This window comes from Hemicordylus capensis, chromosome 14 (genome assembly GCF_027244095.1).
Source record: "Hemicordylus capensis ecotype Gifberg chromosome 14, rHemCap1.1.pri, whole genome shotgun sequence".
Taxonomy (NCBI): domain Eukaryota; kingdom Metazoa; phylum Chordata; class Lepidosauria; order Squamata; family Cordylidae; genus Hemicordylus; species Hemicordylus capensis.
In genome coordinates this window covers 5,820,165-5,834,243 of record NC_069670.1, presented here as the reverse complement: position 1 = coordinate 5,834,243, position 14,079 = coordinate 5,820,165, and the positions used below count along the sequence as shown (strand labels likewise).

At 46.7% G+C, this 14,079-nt stretch overlaps 1 protein-coding gene across 1 annotated transcript; it reads left to right on the top strand.

Moving 5' to 3' along the window:
* The first annotated feature begins 828 nt into the window (after window positions 1-828).
* Window positions 829-8,890, top strand: LOC128337309 (cystatin-like). Its single transcript, XM_053278121.1, has 3 exons — window positions 829-1,146; window positions 4,727-4,858; window positions 8,497-8,890. The coding sequence occupies exons 1-3, from the start codon at window positions 877-879 to the stop codon at window positions 8,584-8,586; spliced, it is 492 nt and encodes a 163-aa protein (XP_053134096.1). The 5' UTR covers window positions 829-876; the 3' UTR covers window positions 8,587-8,890.
* Window positions 8,891-14,079: the final 5,189 nt, after the last annotated feature.

Genomic DNA, 14,079 nt, shown 5'->3' with positions numbered 1-14,079 from the left:
CTAATGAAAAGCCTGGGTGAGCAAACGGACAGAGAGAACTGGTGGTTTAATGTATTCAGTGGGGCTCCTACCTACCTTAGTAAGCATCTACAGCACCGGTTTGAACTGGGTGCGGGTTTAGGCAAGCCAAGATCTCTGATTCCCATCCCATCTGCGGAATGGGGATAGCAATCCTTGCAGGGTTGGTGGTCTAGGCACTGTCCTGAACACTCTTTAAGAGTGGTTTTTCAAGCTCCCCTCCGTATCAGGGTTGCAGAAGAGCAAACTTTCACTTAAGGGTGTTTTGTTTTGTTTTGTTTTGGGAGTGGGGAGGAAAGACACTTTAAGGTGGAGTAAATATGGTTTTTGGTAACTATGGCTTTTTTACCCAGGCTTTTATATGATTGTATCTGCTGCTGCGCTTTGTACTTTGTATTTTGTATTGTTTTTATGCCTGCGTTTTAAATTTTTTAATCAGATTGGTTTTATATTTTGAGCTTAATATTTTAATTGTGCCATTTTTACAATCTTGTTTTTAAATTCTGCCGTAAACCGCCTTGGGATTGTTTTAATGAAAGGCGGTATCTACATTTAACAATATAAAATAAAATAAAAATGTTTTTGCGGGGGCAGGGAAGTACTTTGGGGGAGAACTCAAATACCCCCCCTCCGCCCCACACCCCAAACAAGGGGACGTCATGAAGCTTGGCTCCCCAGATTGTCGGACTACAACTCCCGCAATCCTATCCACCGGCCATTGGCGCTAGGGATGACGGGAGTTGCAGTCCCGCACCCCCCTCCCAGGCCCGCGTGTGGGCGTGGCCCCGTGCTTCTCTTTCCCCCCATTGGCCGGCCGCAGCGCTTGGTCCCCCAGCTGAGCGCCTCACCTGCCCATTCATGCTTTGCTGCGGCTGCTCCGTCATCTCGGTCATGGCGCAGCGGAGCTCACCTGGGCGCTTCTTCCTCGCCCCGCGGCTGCTGCTGCTGGTCTTCCTCCTCCTGCCGGCGCTGACGGCGCAGGCTGGGATGCCGGGGGGCCTTCAGGAGCAGCCCGTCTCCGACCCGGAGGTGCAGAAGGCCGCTCAGTTCGCCCTGGCTGCCTACAACCAGCGGAGCAACAGCCTCTACTATAGCCGGGCGCTGCGGGTCGTGAAGGCGCAGAGCCAGGTAAGTAATATCACGGAGCGGGGAGACTGGGGCAGGCATGGTGTGCCCAGAAGAGGGAGAGCCCCCTAGGGGGCAGCAGGGCTGTCCCTAAAGAACCCTGGCAGGGGCAAATCAGCCGCTGCGGAGTCCCCTTCCCGTTAATTTAAATGGGGCCCCAAGGACACCCCTTGGGGTGGGTGGGAGGGAATCCCCTTAAGTTATTTTGAACTATTTCCCAAAGTGCTCCCCTGTCCCCTGAAAAGCATATTTATTCCCCCTTAAAGTGTCTTCCCTGCCCCCCCGAAATAAACAAAACTATGCACCCCAATAAACAAATAAACAATAACCCCCTGAAATAAACAATAAACCCAGGTAGACAATACCCCCCCACACACACAAATAAACAAAACTCTGCACCCCTAAGTGAAAGGTTGCTCTTCTGCAGCCTTGATAGGGACGGGTGCTGGGGGGGGGGGAGATTCCTCCCATGCTCACAGACTTTTCTCAATCCCTTCACTCTCTACACTCCTACTACTAATATTTTGTTTGTTTATTTATTTATCTATCTTATCTATCAGATTTGTACACCGCCCCAAACTTTCGTCTCTGGGTGGTTTTACAAGAACATAAAACTAGTTAAAAACATATACAAAAACTTAAAAAACATCTTAACAATTTTAATATTTTAACTGTGTCATTTTTACAATCTTTACAATTATTATATTACTGTAAACTGCCCAGAGATGTGAGTTTGGGGTGGTGTATCGATATGCAAAATCAAATCGAAATCAAAATGCAAGTAAGTGCTAAAAGTTCTCAAAGTGGTTTGCACAGAAAAGAAATAATAAGAAGGGGGTTCCCTTCCCCGCAAAGGGTTTGCCGGCTAGAAAGAGCAAGGACGACACTGGCCCTAGCCACTGGTGGGGTCCTGTGTGCCTTCCCACTTGGGACCTCTAACAGCTCCACTTCAATCACTCTCTTGAATTTTGCCTCCCTCTCCCCCCCCCCCCAGTAAAACAAAATAAAACACCAAGGGCTTTGAGTGCTCTGAAAAGGGATAGGCTCAGAGCCTAACTTTCAGTAAGCACATCTTCCGTGTTTACCCTTCTGATGGGCGGGGACTGATGTGAACTTATTCATTGCGGAAGAGAAGGCAGGATGTTTGGAAAAAATGGGAAGGAATCGGCTGGAACGGTTCCTGAAAAAATCAAACAAAACAGTGGGATAGGTTACGGACCCTTGAACATGTTAGCACAGAGATCTTCCCGATATTACATTTTTGGTTTATCTCTTCGCAGCCAGGAATGGCCACTTCGTAAATCATTTCTTTGCCAACAGCAGTGGGGTGTGTTAAATGCACCAGTGAACAATAGCATAGGAATGAAATGTGACGCAGTAGTAGAACATTGCGAACTTTCCCCCAGTGGTGTCTGAGAACAGGAAAAGGACCCATTTCGACTTTTGGGCTTCCTCTATGACAATTCTTCAAACTTCCAAAGCCTTCCTAATCCAAAGAAGTTTTCACAACTTTCCCAAGGTCTCTCTTAATAATACCTACACTTACAGTGGGTATTGAAAAGAATCACCCCCTTCGATAGACCTTAAATTCTGGTTCCCTTACATCCTGAAATGAAAACACAAAGAAAATTCCCTTCACCAGCTGTACTTATCCAATGCAACCTATAACACCCAACTGAAAAACATCACAATTACAGTCCAGAAAAAGTGTCAGAAATAAAAAAACAAGCATTATTGAGATTGAAAAAGGATCACCTTTTGAACTTGAACAGTTCTGTATGGAGGAGTGGGCAAATATTGCTCCGTCTAGATGTGCAAGGTTGATAGAGAAGTATCCCAACAGACTCAAGGCTGTTATTAAAGCAAAAGGTGGTTCAACAAAATATTGACATTCCCCCCAATGTCAATATTTTGTTGAACCACCTTTTGCTTTAATAACAGCCTTGAGTCTGTTGGGATACTTCTCTATCAACCTTGCACATCTAGACGGAGCAATATTTGCCCACTCCTCCATACAGAACTGTTCAAGTTCAAAAGGTGATCCTTTTTCAATCTCAATAATGCTTGTTTTTTTATTTCTGACACTTTTTCTGGACTGTAATTGTGATGTTTTTCAGTTGGGTGTTATAGGTTGCATTGGATAAGTACAGCTGGTGAAGGGAATTTTCTTTGTGTTTTCGTTTTCAGGATGTAAGGGAACCAGAATTTAAGGTCTATCGAAGGGGGTGATTCTTTTCAATACCCACTGTATATCCCGCTCTTTCTCCAAGGAGCTCAGAGTGGTGTACATGGTTATTTTTATCCTTACAACAGCCCTGTGAGGAAGGTTAGGCTGAGAGATACATGACTGGCCCAGAGATTCGTGGTTGAATGGAGATTCGAACTCGGGTCTTCCCGGTCCTAGTCCAACACTCTAAACACTGCACTATGCTGGCTCTCACACATCTTTCTTCTGTAAGAGATTGAGCCCTTGTTATAAAACGTCTTTGGATTAGAAGGTGTTTGAAGGTCTATTGTCCTCATGAGAGCACAATAAATAATAAATAATAAATAATAATATTAATAATATAATATATGAGAATAGTCACTGAGGAAGACCAAAGGTTGAAACTTCATAAGGAATTACAAGGTCTGGAATTCACTTGGAACCACAAGAATAAATGATTTGGCCATCAGGACTTCTTGTATACTATGGGTTGTTTTCTTTTTAAAGTCCTTGTTAATTTTAAATGTATTTTTTTGTGGAGTACCATTGACTTTTATTATTAAAATATCCATTCATACTTTGATTTTATGTGTATATATAATTAATTTAGGATTACATTATAATTCTTCCTGATCTTTCATATTACTTTAGTTACTTGATGGATCAGGTTCATTCCCTGATTTTTTATTTTTTTTTAAGGTGGTTTCTCTCCCAGCCCTACTGGGAAAAGCTGCCAGAAATTGATCCAGGGATGCTCTTTCACTGAGCTGTGGCCTCATCCCCTAACTTATCTAGGAAGGAATATACAAAGCTTTAGGAAGGAATACAAATATTCCTTTAGGAAGGAATATACAGATCCCCTAACTTATGAAGGCATATACAAAGAAAGATCTGCCTTATACCGAGTCAGACCCTTGACTCATCTGGATGAGCTTAACTGTTCGTCTCGTCCCTCCCCTCTCTGTCTCCTTCACTGTTAAAAACTAGATTGTAAGCACTTTGGGGCAGAGACCTGATCTATTATTTATTTATATTTATTCGATTTCTATACCGCCCTTCCAAAAATGGCCCAGGGTGGTTTACACAGCGAAAGAATAAACAAATCAGATGGATCCCTGTCCCCAAAGGGCTCACGACCTAAAAAGAAACACAAGACAGACACCAGCAACAGTCACTGGAGGTCCTGTGCTGGGGAGGGGAAGGCCAGTTGCTCTCCCCCTGCTAAATAAAGACAATCACCACATTAAAAGGCGCCTCTTTGCCAAGTTAGGGGTGATTGCATGTTCATTGTATTTAGCCTCTTTGACTCTCTCGAGTGTGAATTGCAGAGATGCTGATATGCAACTGGATTGTAAGAATGATCTTCCCCCCCACTAGGTGGTGGCAGGAATTAAATATTACCTGACGGTCGAGGTGGTTAACACAACTTGTGCAAAGAACAGAGGAGGAGGAAGACTGACTGCTGTCGACATAGAGCGGTGCCCGCTGCCCCCAAACGCAGAACAGCAGGTACGATTAGAAACTGGTAGTCAACATACAAGTGGCCTCTTCAGGGGCGGAGCCACCATTGACCAAGCGGGTTCAAAGAACCCGGGCCGCCAATGAAAAAGGCCGCCGAGACCCCCCGTGCGTGTGATGTGCACGGGGGCGTGGCCTTGAGCTCCAGAGAGTCCCGACCGAGCTCTCTCCCGGTCATTTTGGGCAGCGCTTGACGACGATGGCTTTTTATATACCACTCTTCAACCCAAGTTCTCCAAGTGGTTTACATTGAAAAATACATAAATGAGATGGCCCCCTGCCCCCCTGTCACAGTTTAAAAATAAACACAAGGCAGATACCAGCAACAGCCACTGGAGGGATGCTGTGTTGGGGATGGATAGGGCCAGTTGCTCCCCCGCTGCGAAATATAAGAGAATCGCCACTTTAAAAGGTGCCTCTTTGCTCAGTTAGCAGGGCCTGGAATAAACATCACTGGAGGGCCACCGGGAGGGGCCGGACACATGCCACTGTGTGTCTGGCTCTGTGCCTGGGCCTCTTACTAGGGCAGGGCTGGGCAAACATGGCCCTCAGCTGCTGTTGAACTACAATGGCTCTGACCATAAGGGAATATTTTCTAATGCCTAGTTGTAGTAAACCTGTTTCCTTGTTAATTCAGAACATAGGAAGCTGCCTTATACTGAGTCAGACCCTTGGTCCATTTAGTTCAGTATTGCAGTGAACACAGATTGGCAGCGGCCTCTCCGAGGTTGCAGGCAGGAATCCCTCTCGACCTTATCTTGGAGATGCTGCCAGGGAGGAAACTTGCAGGTGCTCGTCCCAGAGTGGCCCATCCCTTAAGGGTGCTCACTTATGTAGTGCTCACATATTTAAATAAATAAATAAATAATAAAATTTAGCTTTCCATTCAAATGCACGCCAGAGCAGACCCTGCTTAGCAAAGGCGACAATTCAGGCTTGCTATCCCAGGACCAGCAACCCGTTGTTCTAGTCCTGCTCTCAGGAGCCACAGGATACAAGCCCACTCTGCTTCCCAGGTCAATTCACTTCCGGTATTTCACGAGAGGTTTTGAAGCGCCCCATACTCTTTCTGTCAATGATGGGCTCCTTCTAGCCCAGGGATGTGTGTGGAATTCGCCTGAATCGATTCGATTTGGAGCCATTGAATAGAGTGGGGATCCGTTCGGAGAGATTCGAATTTGCCGAACCTCGAATCGAATGTCTTTTATTGTGGCTGGGGGTGATAGGCGTTCTAGTTCAGTAATATCTAGTGAACCACTGGTTGGGAACTCCTGTTCTAGCCCGTTACCTTGTCTTTGTCTGAGGACCCTATAGCATCAATGAGTCGGAGAAACAGCCATTTTTTCCTGCTTCTGGGTTCAGTGCAGAGGAGGGCAGGGTTAAAACTTCCTAGAGCCCGGTGCTCTGCCCAGGAGCCCAAATACGTGCAGAGCTCTGAGTGTGTTTCTAACGCCAACTTCACGGCTTCCCTGTTGGGGCTGCCAGATGGGTGTCAACCTCGATTGTTGGGCAACCATAAGATAATTGACGTGGTATGTTCCTGTTCTTCATGAATCATCGTCCAAAGAATCTGAAGCACCCGGATCTCTGGTCGAAATCAGCAATCTGCATCTTGCCTGCATCTTCCTGCTGACGGTTCTCTCGAACCGGATCTCGAAAACGGGCCGTGCCGCTTCACAGTTTGGTGACCAGTGGTGAAACTTTGTTGTGAATTTTTGTTTTATAAAGTGCGTGCATAGCTAGCCTGCCAACCAAAGTTCTCAAAACAGAGTTCTAGCAAATGGGGTGAGAAGCGACCACTGGCTTGTTGGGTGGCGGCACAGGGCAGGGCCTTTACTGTGGCTGCCCCCAGGGCTTTGGAATATCCATATAAGAGCTTCTCTTTCTCTGGCTGCCTTCAAACAGATTGCTTAAGATAGGGCTCAACTTGGGTCCTCCTGCAGATGTTGGCCTACGACTCCCATAATCCCTGGCTATTGGCTACTGTGGCTGGGGATGATGGGAGTTGTAGTCCAAAACCAGTTTGTGGGGGCAAAGTTGAGCAGGCTTGAGATAGGGGTTCCCACCCTGTGATACTCCAGATGTTGCTGAACTACAGCTCCCATCATCCCCAGCCATGTGGCTGGGGATGATGGGAGTTGTAGTTCAGCAACATCTGGAGTACCACCGGTTGGGAACCCATGTCTTACATACCTATTTTCTTATGCCTTTTGTCAACACTTTTTAAAAAACCAACCTGTTTTAATTGTGTTTAATGGCAGCCACTGCAGCTGGGGATGATGGGAGTTGTAGTCCACCATCAGAGGACCCAAACTTAAAACCTCCTGGCCCAAGGTAACCTGTGGGCGTTTCACTGCACATTCAGACAAGCACAAAGTTGCATCCACCTATAGGTTTCTCCACTTCCTCGTAACATCCAGATGAACGCAACGAGATAAGCTTGCACGTGGAGGTAGACTGCCTCTGTACACAGAGGCTCTATCTGTCATGACCTATTGAAGAGACCTGTTTTATTTATTTATTTATTCATTCATTCAGTTTTTATACCGCCCTTCCAAAATGGCTCAGGGCGGTTCTCTGAACCGTTCTCTGAACTGATCTAGCCTTTCTCGTTTAGTTGGCTTTCCAGTGGCCATCCCCACATCTTGTGACAGACAGTCCCACTGGTTAATGACATGGTGCAGAGTGGCCTCCAAGGCTATTTTTAGTATGGGTCAATTTGATTACGTGAGCAGCCATTAGAGCATGACACGGAAGTGACAAGATTGACGAAATTGAGCCCGTCAAGCAGAAGGTGTGACTTACATGTGCTGGATGAGTTAACTGAGTCAGAGTAATTATATAGAATCCGTTCTTATCTTAATGTGTGTTCAGTTCCCCATACCAGGAAATTAGCTGGCTTTTCAATTGGTTACATTAAAAAAAATAGGGATGTGTAAACAGAAAGCAAAGTTGCATTGATGGGTCCAGTCACAGATATTTGGGTGTCCAAAATGATAAATCCAGTCCATTGCCGTCTCCCACAGATTCTCCTAAGCAGTCCCCACTGAAATGAACAGGGGCCGAATTCAGCTCTCTCCTTCTGCTGCTGTTAGGTCTACATCAGGGAAAAAAAACCAAGCTCTCAAGTTCTTTTCTCAGCCCTTTAATGACTTGGGGTGAAGCATGACGTGTCCTGAGAGAGTTGCAGTCTGTGGCATGTACACCCCCAAGCAAGTTCTGCTTGTCTCAGAAATGCTGCCTGCGGGGTTTTCTGGGTACTCGGAAATCACACCACAACACAAATCCAAGTAATTTCCCAGCATAGCAGTACTGAGCAGGAAGTGTTCCCAGAAATCCTGGAGGAAGCCTGCCCTCTACTGGCTGATGTGTTTTTTCCCGATCGGGACGTGGCACTATTCTTACAATGGTTGGGTTCTTTTTCTCAAGGAAGTACTGCTCCAGTTCAAACTTGCCTGGGAGCCAGTAGTAACTTCTAAAGCCAAGACTGGCTTCCCTTTGTTAAAACGGGGGCCATCCCATAATTTTAATGCTCAATCGGGGATTCTCCAATGTGGGTCTGCGGATGGTCTACATCTCCCACAAGTCCTGGCTCTAACAGAACCCTTTCTCTCTCCTTCCCCTTCCAGAAGCAAATCTGTGAATTCCAAGTTTGGTCCCGTCCTTGGCTGAACGATACGCAGTTGACGTCCATGAAGTGTAAACCAGCCAGTTCCTGAACCTTGGGCCTCGAAGCCTCTGCAATGGGCCTTTGGCAACCTGCTTGTATCGGCTGCCGGATGAATTCTGGCCAGCCTGGGTTCCTTAGGCCAAGCTGCCGGCCTTCTCGAACAAGCCTCCAAGATTCCCTGTTTGGAGATGAAAATGTGGGGTTTCCCCCTGCTAATGGGGACACCCCGCCCAATGATCTCCGAACAGACTGTGGCTTGATCATCTTTTGCTTCTGTCCAAAGCTAAAGCTTTCTCGGTGTGTCTTGCTGGGATCTTGAAGGGGAAATAAAAATAAAATCTAAAATGACCCTATTCTGTTGTTCACAACAAAATGGTCTATGTTATCCTGTCCAGAGGTCTCTTAACATGAGACACACCTGAGAGTATTTCACCATAATTCTAGGTACTCCTACACTGAGCAGAGGGTCAGATTAGAAGACCTTTAGGGTCCCCACCAGCTCTACGGTTCTCTGATCTTATGTGGGGAGAGGGGTTGCATATGGATGCTCCCTATTAAGGTAAGGGAATTTACCTCCAGTCTGTATCCCTTGCCTATTTAGTCATAGGGTCCTTCTAGACAAAAGATTTTCTTGCTTATTTCCTTCTGGGCACTTCCACACTGAACTGCTTGTGCACAAGTACAGGATTAAGGAGGCTGGGCTCAGCAGGTGTGAAAGAGATCTAGGTGTCTTAGTGGACAAGTGGGATATGAGCCAGCAGTGTGACGCAGCAGCCAAAAAGGCGAATGCAATCTTAGGCTGCGTTAACAGAAGCGTGGGATCCGGATCATGAGAAGTAATCGCAGCACAATTCTGTTCTGTGCTGGTCAGACCTCCCTTGGATTGCTGCAGGGCTGTGCCCTCCAGTTGTTTTTGGACTACAACTCCCATCATCCCAAGCCCCAGCGGCCTATAGTCAAGGATGACAAGAGTTGGAGTCCAGCATCTGCAGGAGGACCAAAGTTGTGCAGACCTAGACTCCTGTGTCCAATGTTGGGATCTCCATTTTTGGGCGGGTCCTCGTGATCGCAGGAATGGGGGTTGAATGCTGGTTACCCACATTGGCATGATCATGGGAACCCAGGACACATCGGCAGTCTCGGTTCCATCCCGGGAAGAAAACCAGCATCCTCTAGGACAGGCATGTTTTTTAGTGGGCCGCGGGGAAAGACCTCGATGGGCGCATGCCCGCTGCTTTTAAAAGAGGGTGCTTGGTTAATTATTTGGAGGAACCTGTGAAATGGATGGTTCTCCGTAAGCAGGAAATGACTTGGGATGGAGTCAATGATTAGAAAAGAAAGATTGCTCCCCTTTCCACCCCCGCAGATGAATGCAGCAGATTTCTCCCTATCCATTCTCGTGTGTTACTAAGCTCCGTCGGTCGACTTGCAACAGGATAACTTATGGAGCGTGAGGGTTGATTGTTCAGGTCTGGTGTAGTGATAGCGCGAGAGTTGATTGCTCAGGTACGGGTGTCGCGAGTCGACACACAACAGCCTCGCCTGTGTGTGTGAAACTGAACCCGCGCCAAGATCGACTACTACCCGTAGTACCACTCGCTGTTCTGCTCCTCGCGGCGCGTAAGTGTATCAACCCAACAGTTGCAATACGCATGCGCTCATCAAGAATTGGCATTCCGAGCTGGTCGCTTGTTGAGCGAGCAAAAAAAGGAGAAATAGAAATGAACTGCACAGAAACCACCAACACCAAACACACTCGGGGAAAATTCTCTTCCATGAAACCGGTCCCTGTTGCCAAAAAGGTTGGGGACCACTGCTCTAGGATATGAATAGAGTGGCGGAATGCGGGATGCTCCAAACAAAGATCCACGGTGGTAACCCACGTCTCTTGCCTATCGTCGTGTGGATTTCCCCTTGGCTGCCCCCCCAGTCGTGTGGCGTGCTCTCATAGGAAGCTGCCATATACTGAGTCAGACCATTGGTCTATCTAGCTCAGTATTGTCTTCACAGATTGGCAGCAGCCGTCTTCCCCAGACCTCAGTCCTCTGGGTGCTCCCTCTTTCTGTGCCTTGACCCAGAGGCATTTAAGGCTACCGCCTCTGTGGCCTCTCTGACTGCCTCATCATCGGCTTGGCTCTTAACTCCCGACAGCTCTCACAAGAGACCAAGCTCCCGTCTCGAGAGATCTTGTGATTTTATTTATATCAATGCAAACCGCTCTGGGAACTTGGATTGAGAAGCAGTATATAAATATGCATATCTTGGCTCTTCAATCAACTATTTCATCAGGTGCTGGCCTTTGACAGTTTCGTTTGTTTGTTTGTTTGTTTGTTTGTTTTCTAGACTGCCCTTCCAAAAAGGGCTCAGGGCGGTTTACACAGATAAATAATAAACAAATAAGATGGCTCCCTGTCCCAAAGGGCCCACAATCTAAAAAGAAACACAAGATAGACACCAGCAACAGTCCCTGGAGGTCCTGTGCTGGGGGTGGAGAGGGCCAGTTACTCTCCCCCGCTAAATAAAGAGAATCACCACAGTAAAAGGTGCCTCTTTGCCCAGTTAGCAGGATTACAAAAATAGGTTGTCTTAATGGATGTTTACATGTTTATAGAGGCTTTTGTAATGCCCTAGGTAGGATGGGCATAGGCGAGTGTTTCTTCTTTCAATGACATGACAGTTAAACAATAATAAAACAGTATCAGGAATATGCAAAAGCATCTACACCAAAGAAATATAACTTCTAATAATGCAAAGTATGACTAAACAAACCTTTCCGTTTGAATCACCACGTTAAAAGGTGCCTCTTTGCCAAGTGAGCAGGGGAAAATACGTTTCGGTCAGAATGCAGCTCGGGAGAACCTTATCTGAATTCGGGGTGGATATGGGGAAAATGCATAACCAAGCTACTGAAGTATTAGTGAGGCAATTGCTCCACCTAGTGGGGAGCCCAGATATTGCCACTGCATCTGGTCCTCGAAGCTTGCATCCCAGTTCTCATGCAGGCCGTACAGGCACTGGGAGTGAGAATATGACCCCTGCCTCTCCCCTCAAACCCCAATACTGCTCCATGATGCGTCCTCCCCCCACTACAAATAGACTGATCCTGGTTTCTGAGCTTCAGTTGGATGAACGCAGTAGACCAGGCCCGCTCAACTTAAGTCCCACCCAGCTGTTTTTGGACTACAACTCCCATAATCCCTGGTGGTGTTCCCTCTAAAGCGTGCGCATGTGCGAGCGCTCACACATGTCTGCTCAGTTAATTTTAGATTCCGCTCAGGCTGAATCAGGAAGGCCCCACTCTGAAAGCACATATGCTCACACACTGCCTGGATACTGCTGCCCAGAACAAAATTTATTCTGCACACAGATTAATTTTTTTAGAGAGAGGACACTGCTTCCCAGCTACAGTGGCCAATAGCCGGGGATTGTGGGAATTGTAGGCCAACATCTGCCTACAAATGTTTTGCTGCCGAATCGAAATGCACAAGCCTACTGCTCAGTGTAGGACTACCTAGAAGAACTCTCAGGTGCTTCTCACGATAAGACCCCCAGACAGTATAACATAAACTATTTGTGGGTAGGCACAGAGGCATATCTAGGGAAAATAGCGCCTAGGGCAAACACTGAAATTGCGCCCCCTGTCCAAGCATCTGACACCCATCTTTCAGATAACTTTACCATAATATCAGCTGAAAAATACAAATCAGGCTCGTTCATCTTTTAATATTTCAAAAACTATTTAGCAGTGGACTTAGCCAGACCTAAAAATGCTGGAAAACTAGAAATTTCAGTATGCAGGGGCTCATGAAATACCCAAAGACTATGTGGAGATGTACTTGGAAAACTAAACAGAAGTGCCTGTCTAATTCTCTACTATGTATTGTAGCATCACCATTACATAAGTTTTAAAAATCAATGGAGAATTTGACTTTTCCCAGATACTCTGTAAATAATTAAAGGATATGCAGAGTAAACTGTGTCACTGCTTGGAATATATTCTAGTCTTCCAGAAAGACAGTTAAAATGAGAGAAAGAGAGCAAGAAACTCCCAGTGGGCCTTAATACTAAGGATTTCACACGGATTCAAAGACAAACTCACCATTAATAGCCATATTAGCAAGACATCACATTTAACTCACTTATCACAAGAAGCAAAGTAAGAGCAAATGAATACAATCCTAGCTCTTAAGCGTCAGCTCAGTATTCACAAGCCCTGATTCTCTGTACATAGCGCCAATCTGAATATGTGTACAGTGTCTTCTATTATATATTATTATTATTATTACCCATAGCCCCTTTGGGGGGCTTCCTAAAGGCTGGGGCGGGTTGCAGAGATTCCCCCTCACCCCGCTGGCCTCTAGGGCCTCACAGGGACCATTTGAGCATGTGCGGTGGCCGTTTTTAAAAATAATCTTTTTTTTAAAAGAAAGGCCACTGAAAACAAAATGGCCACCGCACATGCTCAAATGGCCTCTGCAAAGCCTGGCATGACCTAGAGCCTCACAGAGGCCATTTGAGCATGCACGGTGGCCATTTTGTTTTTGGCAGCCATTTTTTTAAAAAAATTAATTTTACAAAATGGTGCCCCCCTTCAAGTGGCGCCCGGGGCATGTGCCCTGCCTGCCCTACCCCTAGATACGCCCCTGGGTAGGCATGTTTTGGGCATGTGGGACGTGGCGTGTTACCAGTCAAAGGTGTTGGGGCTCGGGAGCCATAGAGTGGGGCCGCTAGAGCGTCCGTGTGTAGCGTTTGCTCTATCAAGGGTCATCTATGGTGGGCGCACAGGTGCAAGCATCTTGTGAGCAACAGAAGAAGGCCATTTAAAATTTTATTTCCCAGTGCCCATTCAGGATTCGATCGATTCTAGCAAGACACACCAAGAAAGCATTCGCTTTAGACAGGAGCAAAGAAGATCAAGTCACCGTGTGTCCGGGGATCATTGTGTGGGGTGTTCCTTGTAACAGGGGAAACCCCACATTCTCACCCCCAGACAGGGAATCCCGGAGACTTGTTAGAGAATGCTGGCAGCTTGGCCTAAGGAACCAGGGCTGGCCAGAATTCATCCAGCAGCAGATACAAGCCGGTTGCCAAAGGCCCAAGCCAGAGACTCCGAGGGCCGAGATTCAGGGCTTAACTCTTGTGCACTTTGCGGCTGTCAAGTGTACCTTATTCAGCCAAGGACGGGACCACACTTCGAATTTACAGATTTGAACCTGGAAGGAAAAAGAGAGAGAGAGAAAGGGTTCTGACTGGGCCAGAATTTAAAAGAAACCCCTCACTATGTTTACATGACTTATGACAGTCAGCATCTAACAAGAATTCCAGACAAAGATTCAGTCTGGCATATACCGAGTCAGACCCGTGGTCCATCTGGCTCAGTATTGTCTGCACAGACTGGCAGCAGACGATCCCAGCTTCACTTTCTGGCAGCATCTCCAAGTCAGGCTGGGAGAGACTCTTGCTTGGAATCTTGGAGTGTTGCTGCCAGTCAGTGTAGACAATACTGAGATAGCAATAGCAATAGCACTTACATTTATATACC

Coding starts and splice junctions, on each gene's coding strand:
- LOC128337309 (XM_053278121.1), top strand. CDS start 877: ATGCTTTGCTGCGGCTGCTCCGTCATCTCGGTCATGGCGCAGCGGAGC. Junction 1,147..4,726: donor TCGTGAAGGCGCAGAGCCAG/GTAAGTAATATC, acceptor CCCCCCCACTAG/GTGGTGGCAGGAATTAAATA. Junction 4,859..8,496: donor CCCCAAACGCAGAACAGCAG/GTACGATTAGAA, acceptor TTCCCCTTCCAG/AAGCAAATCTGTGAATTCCA.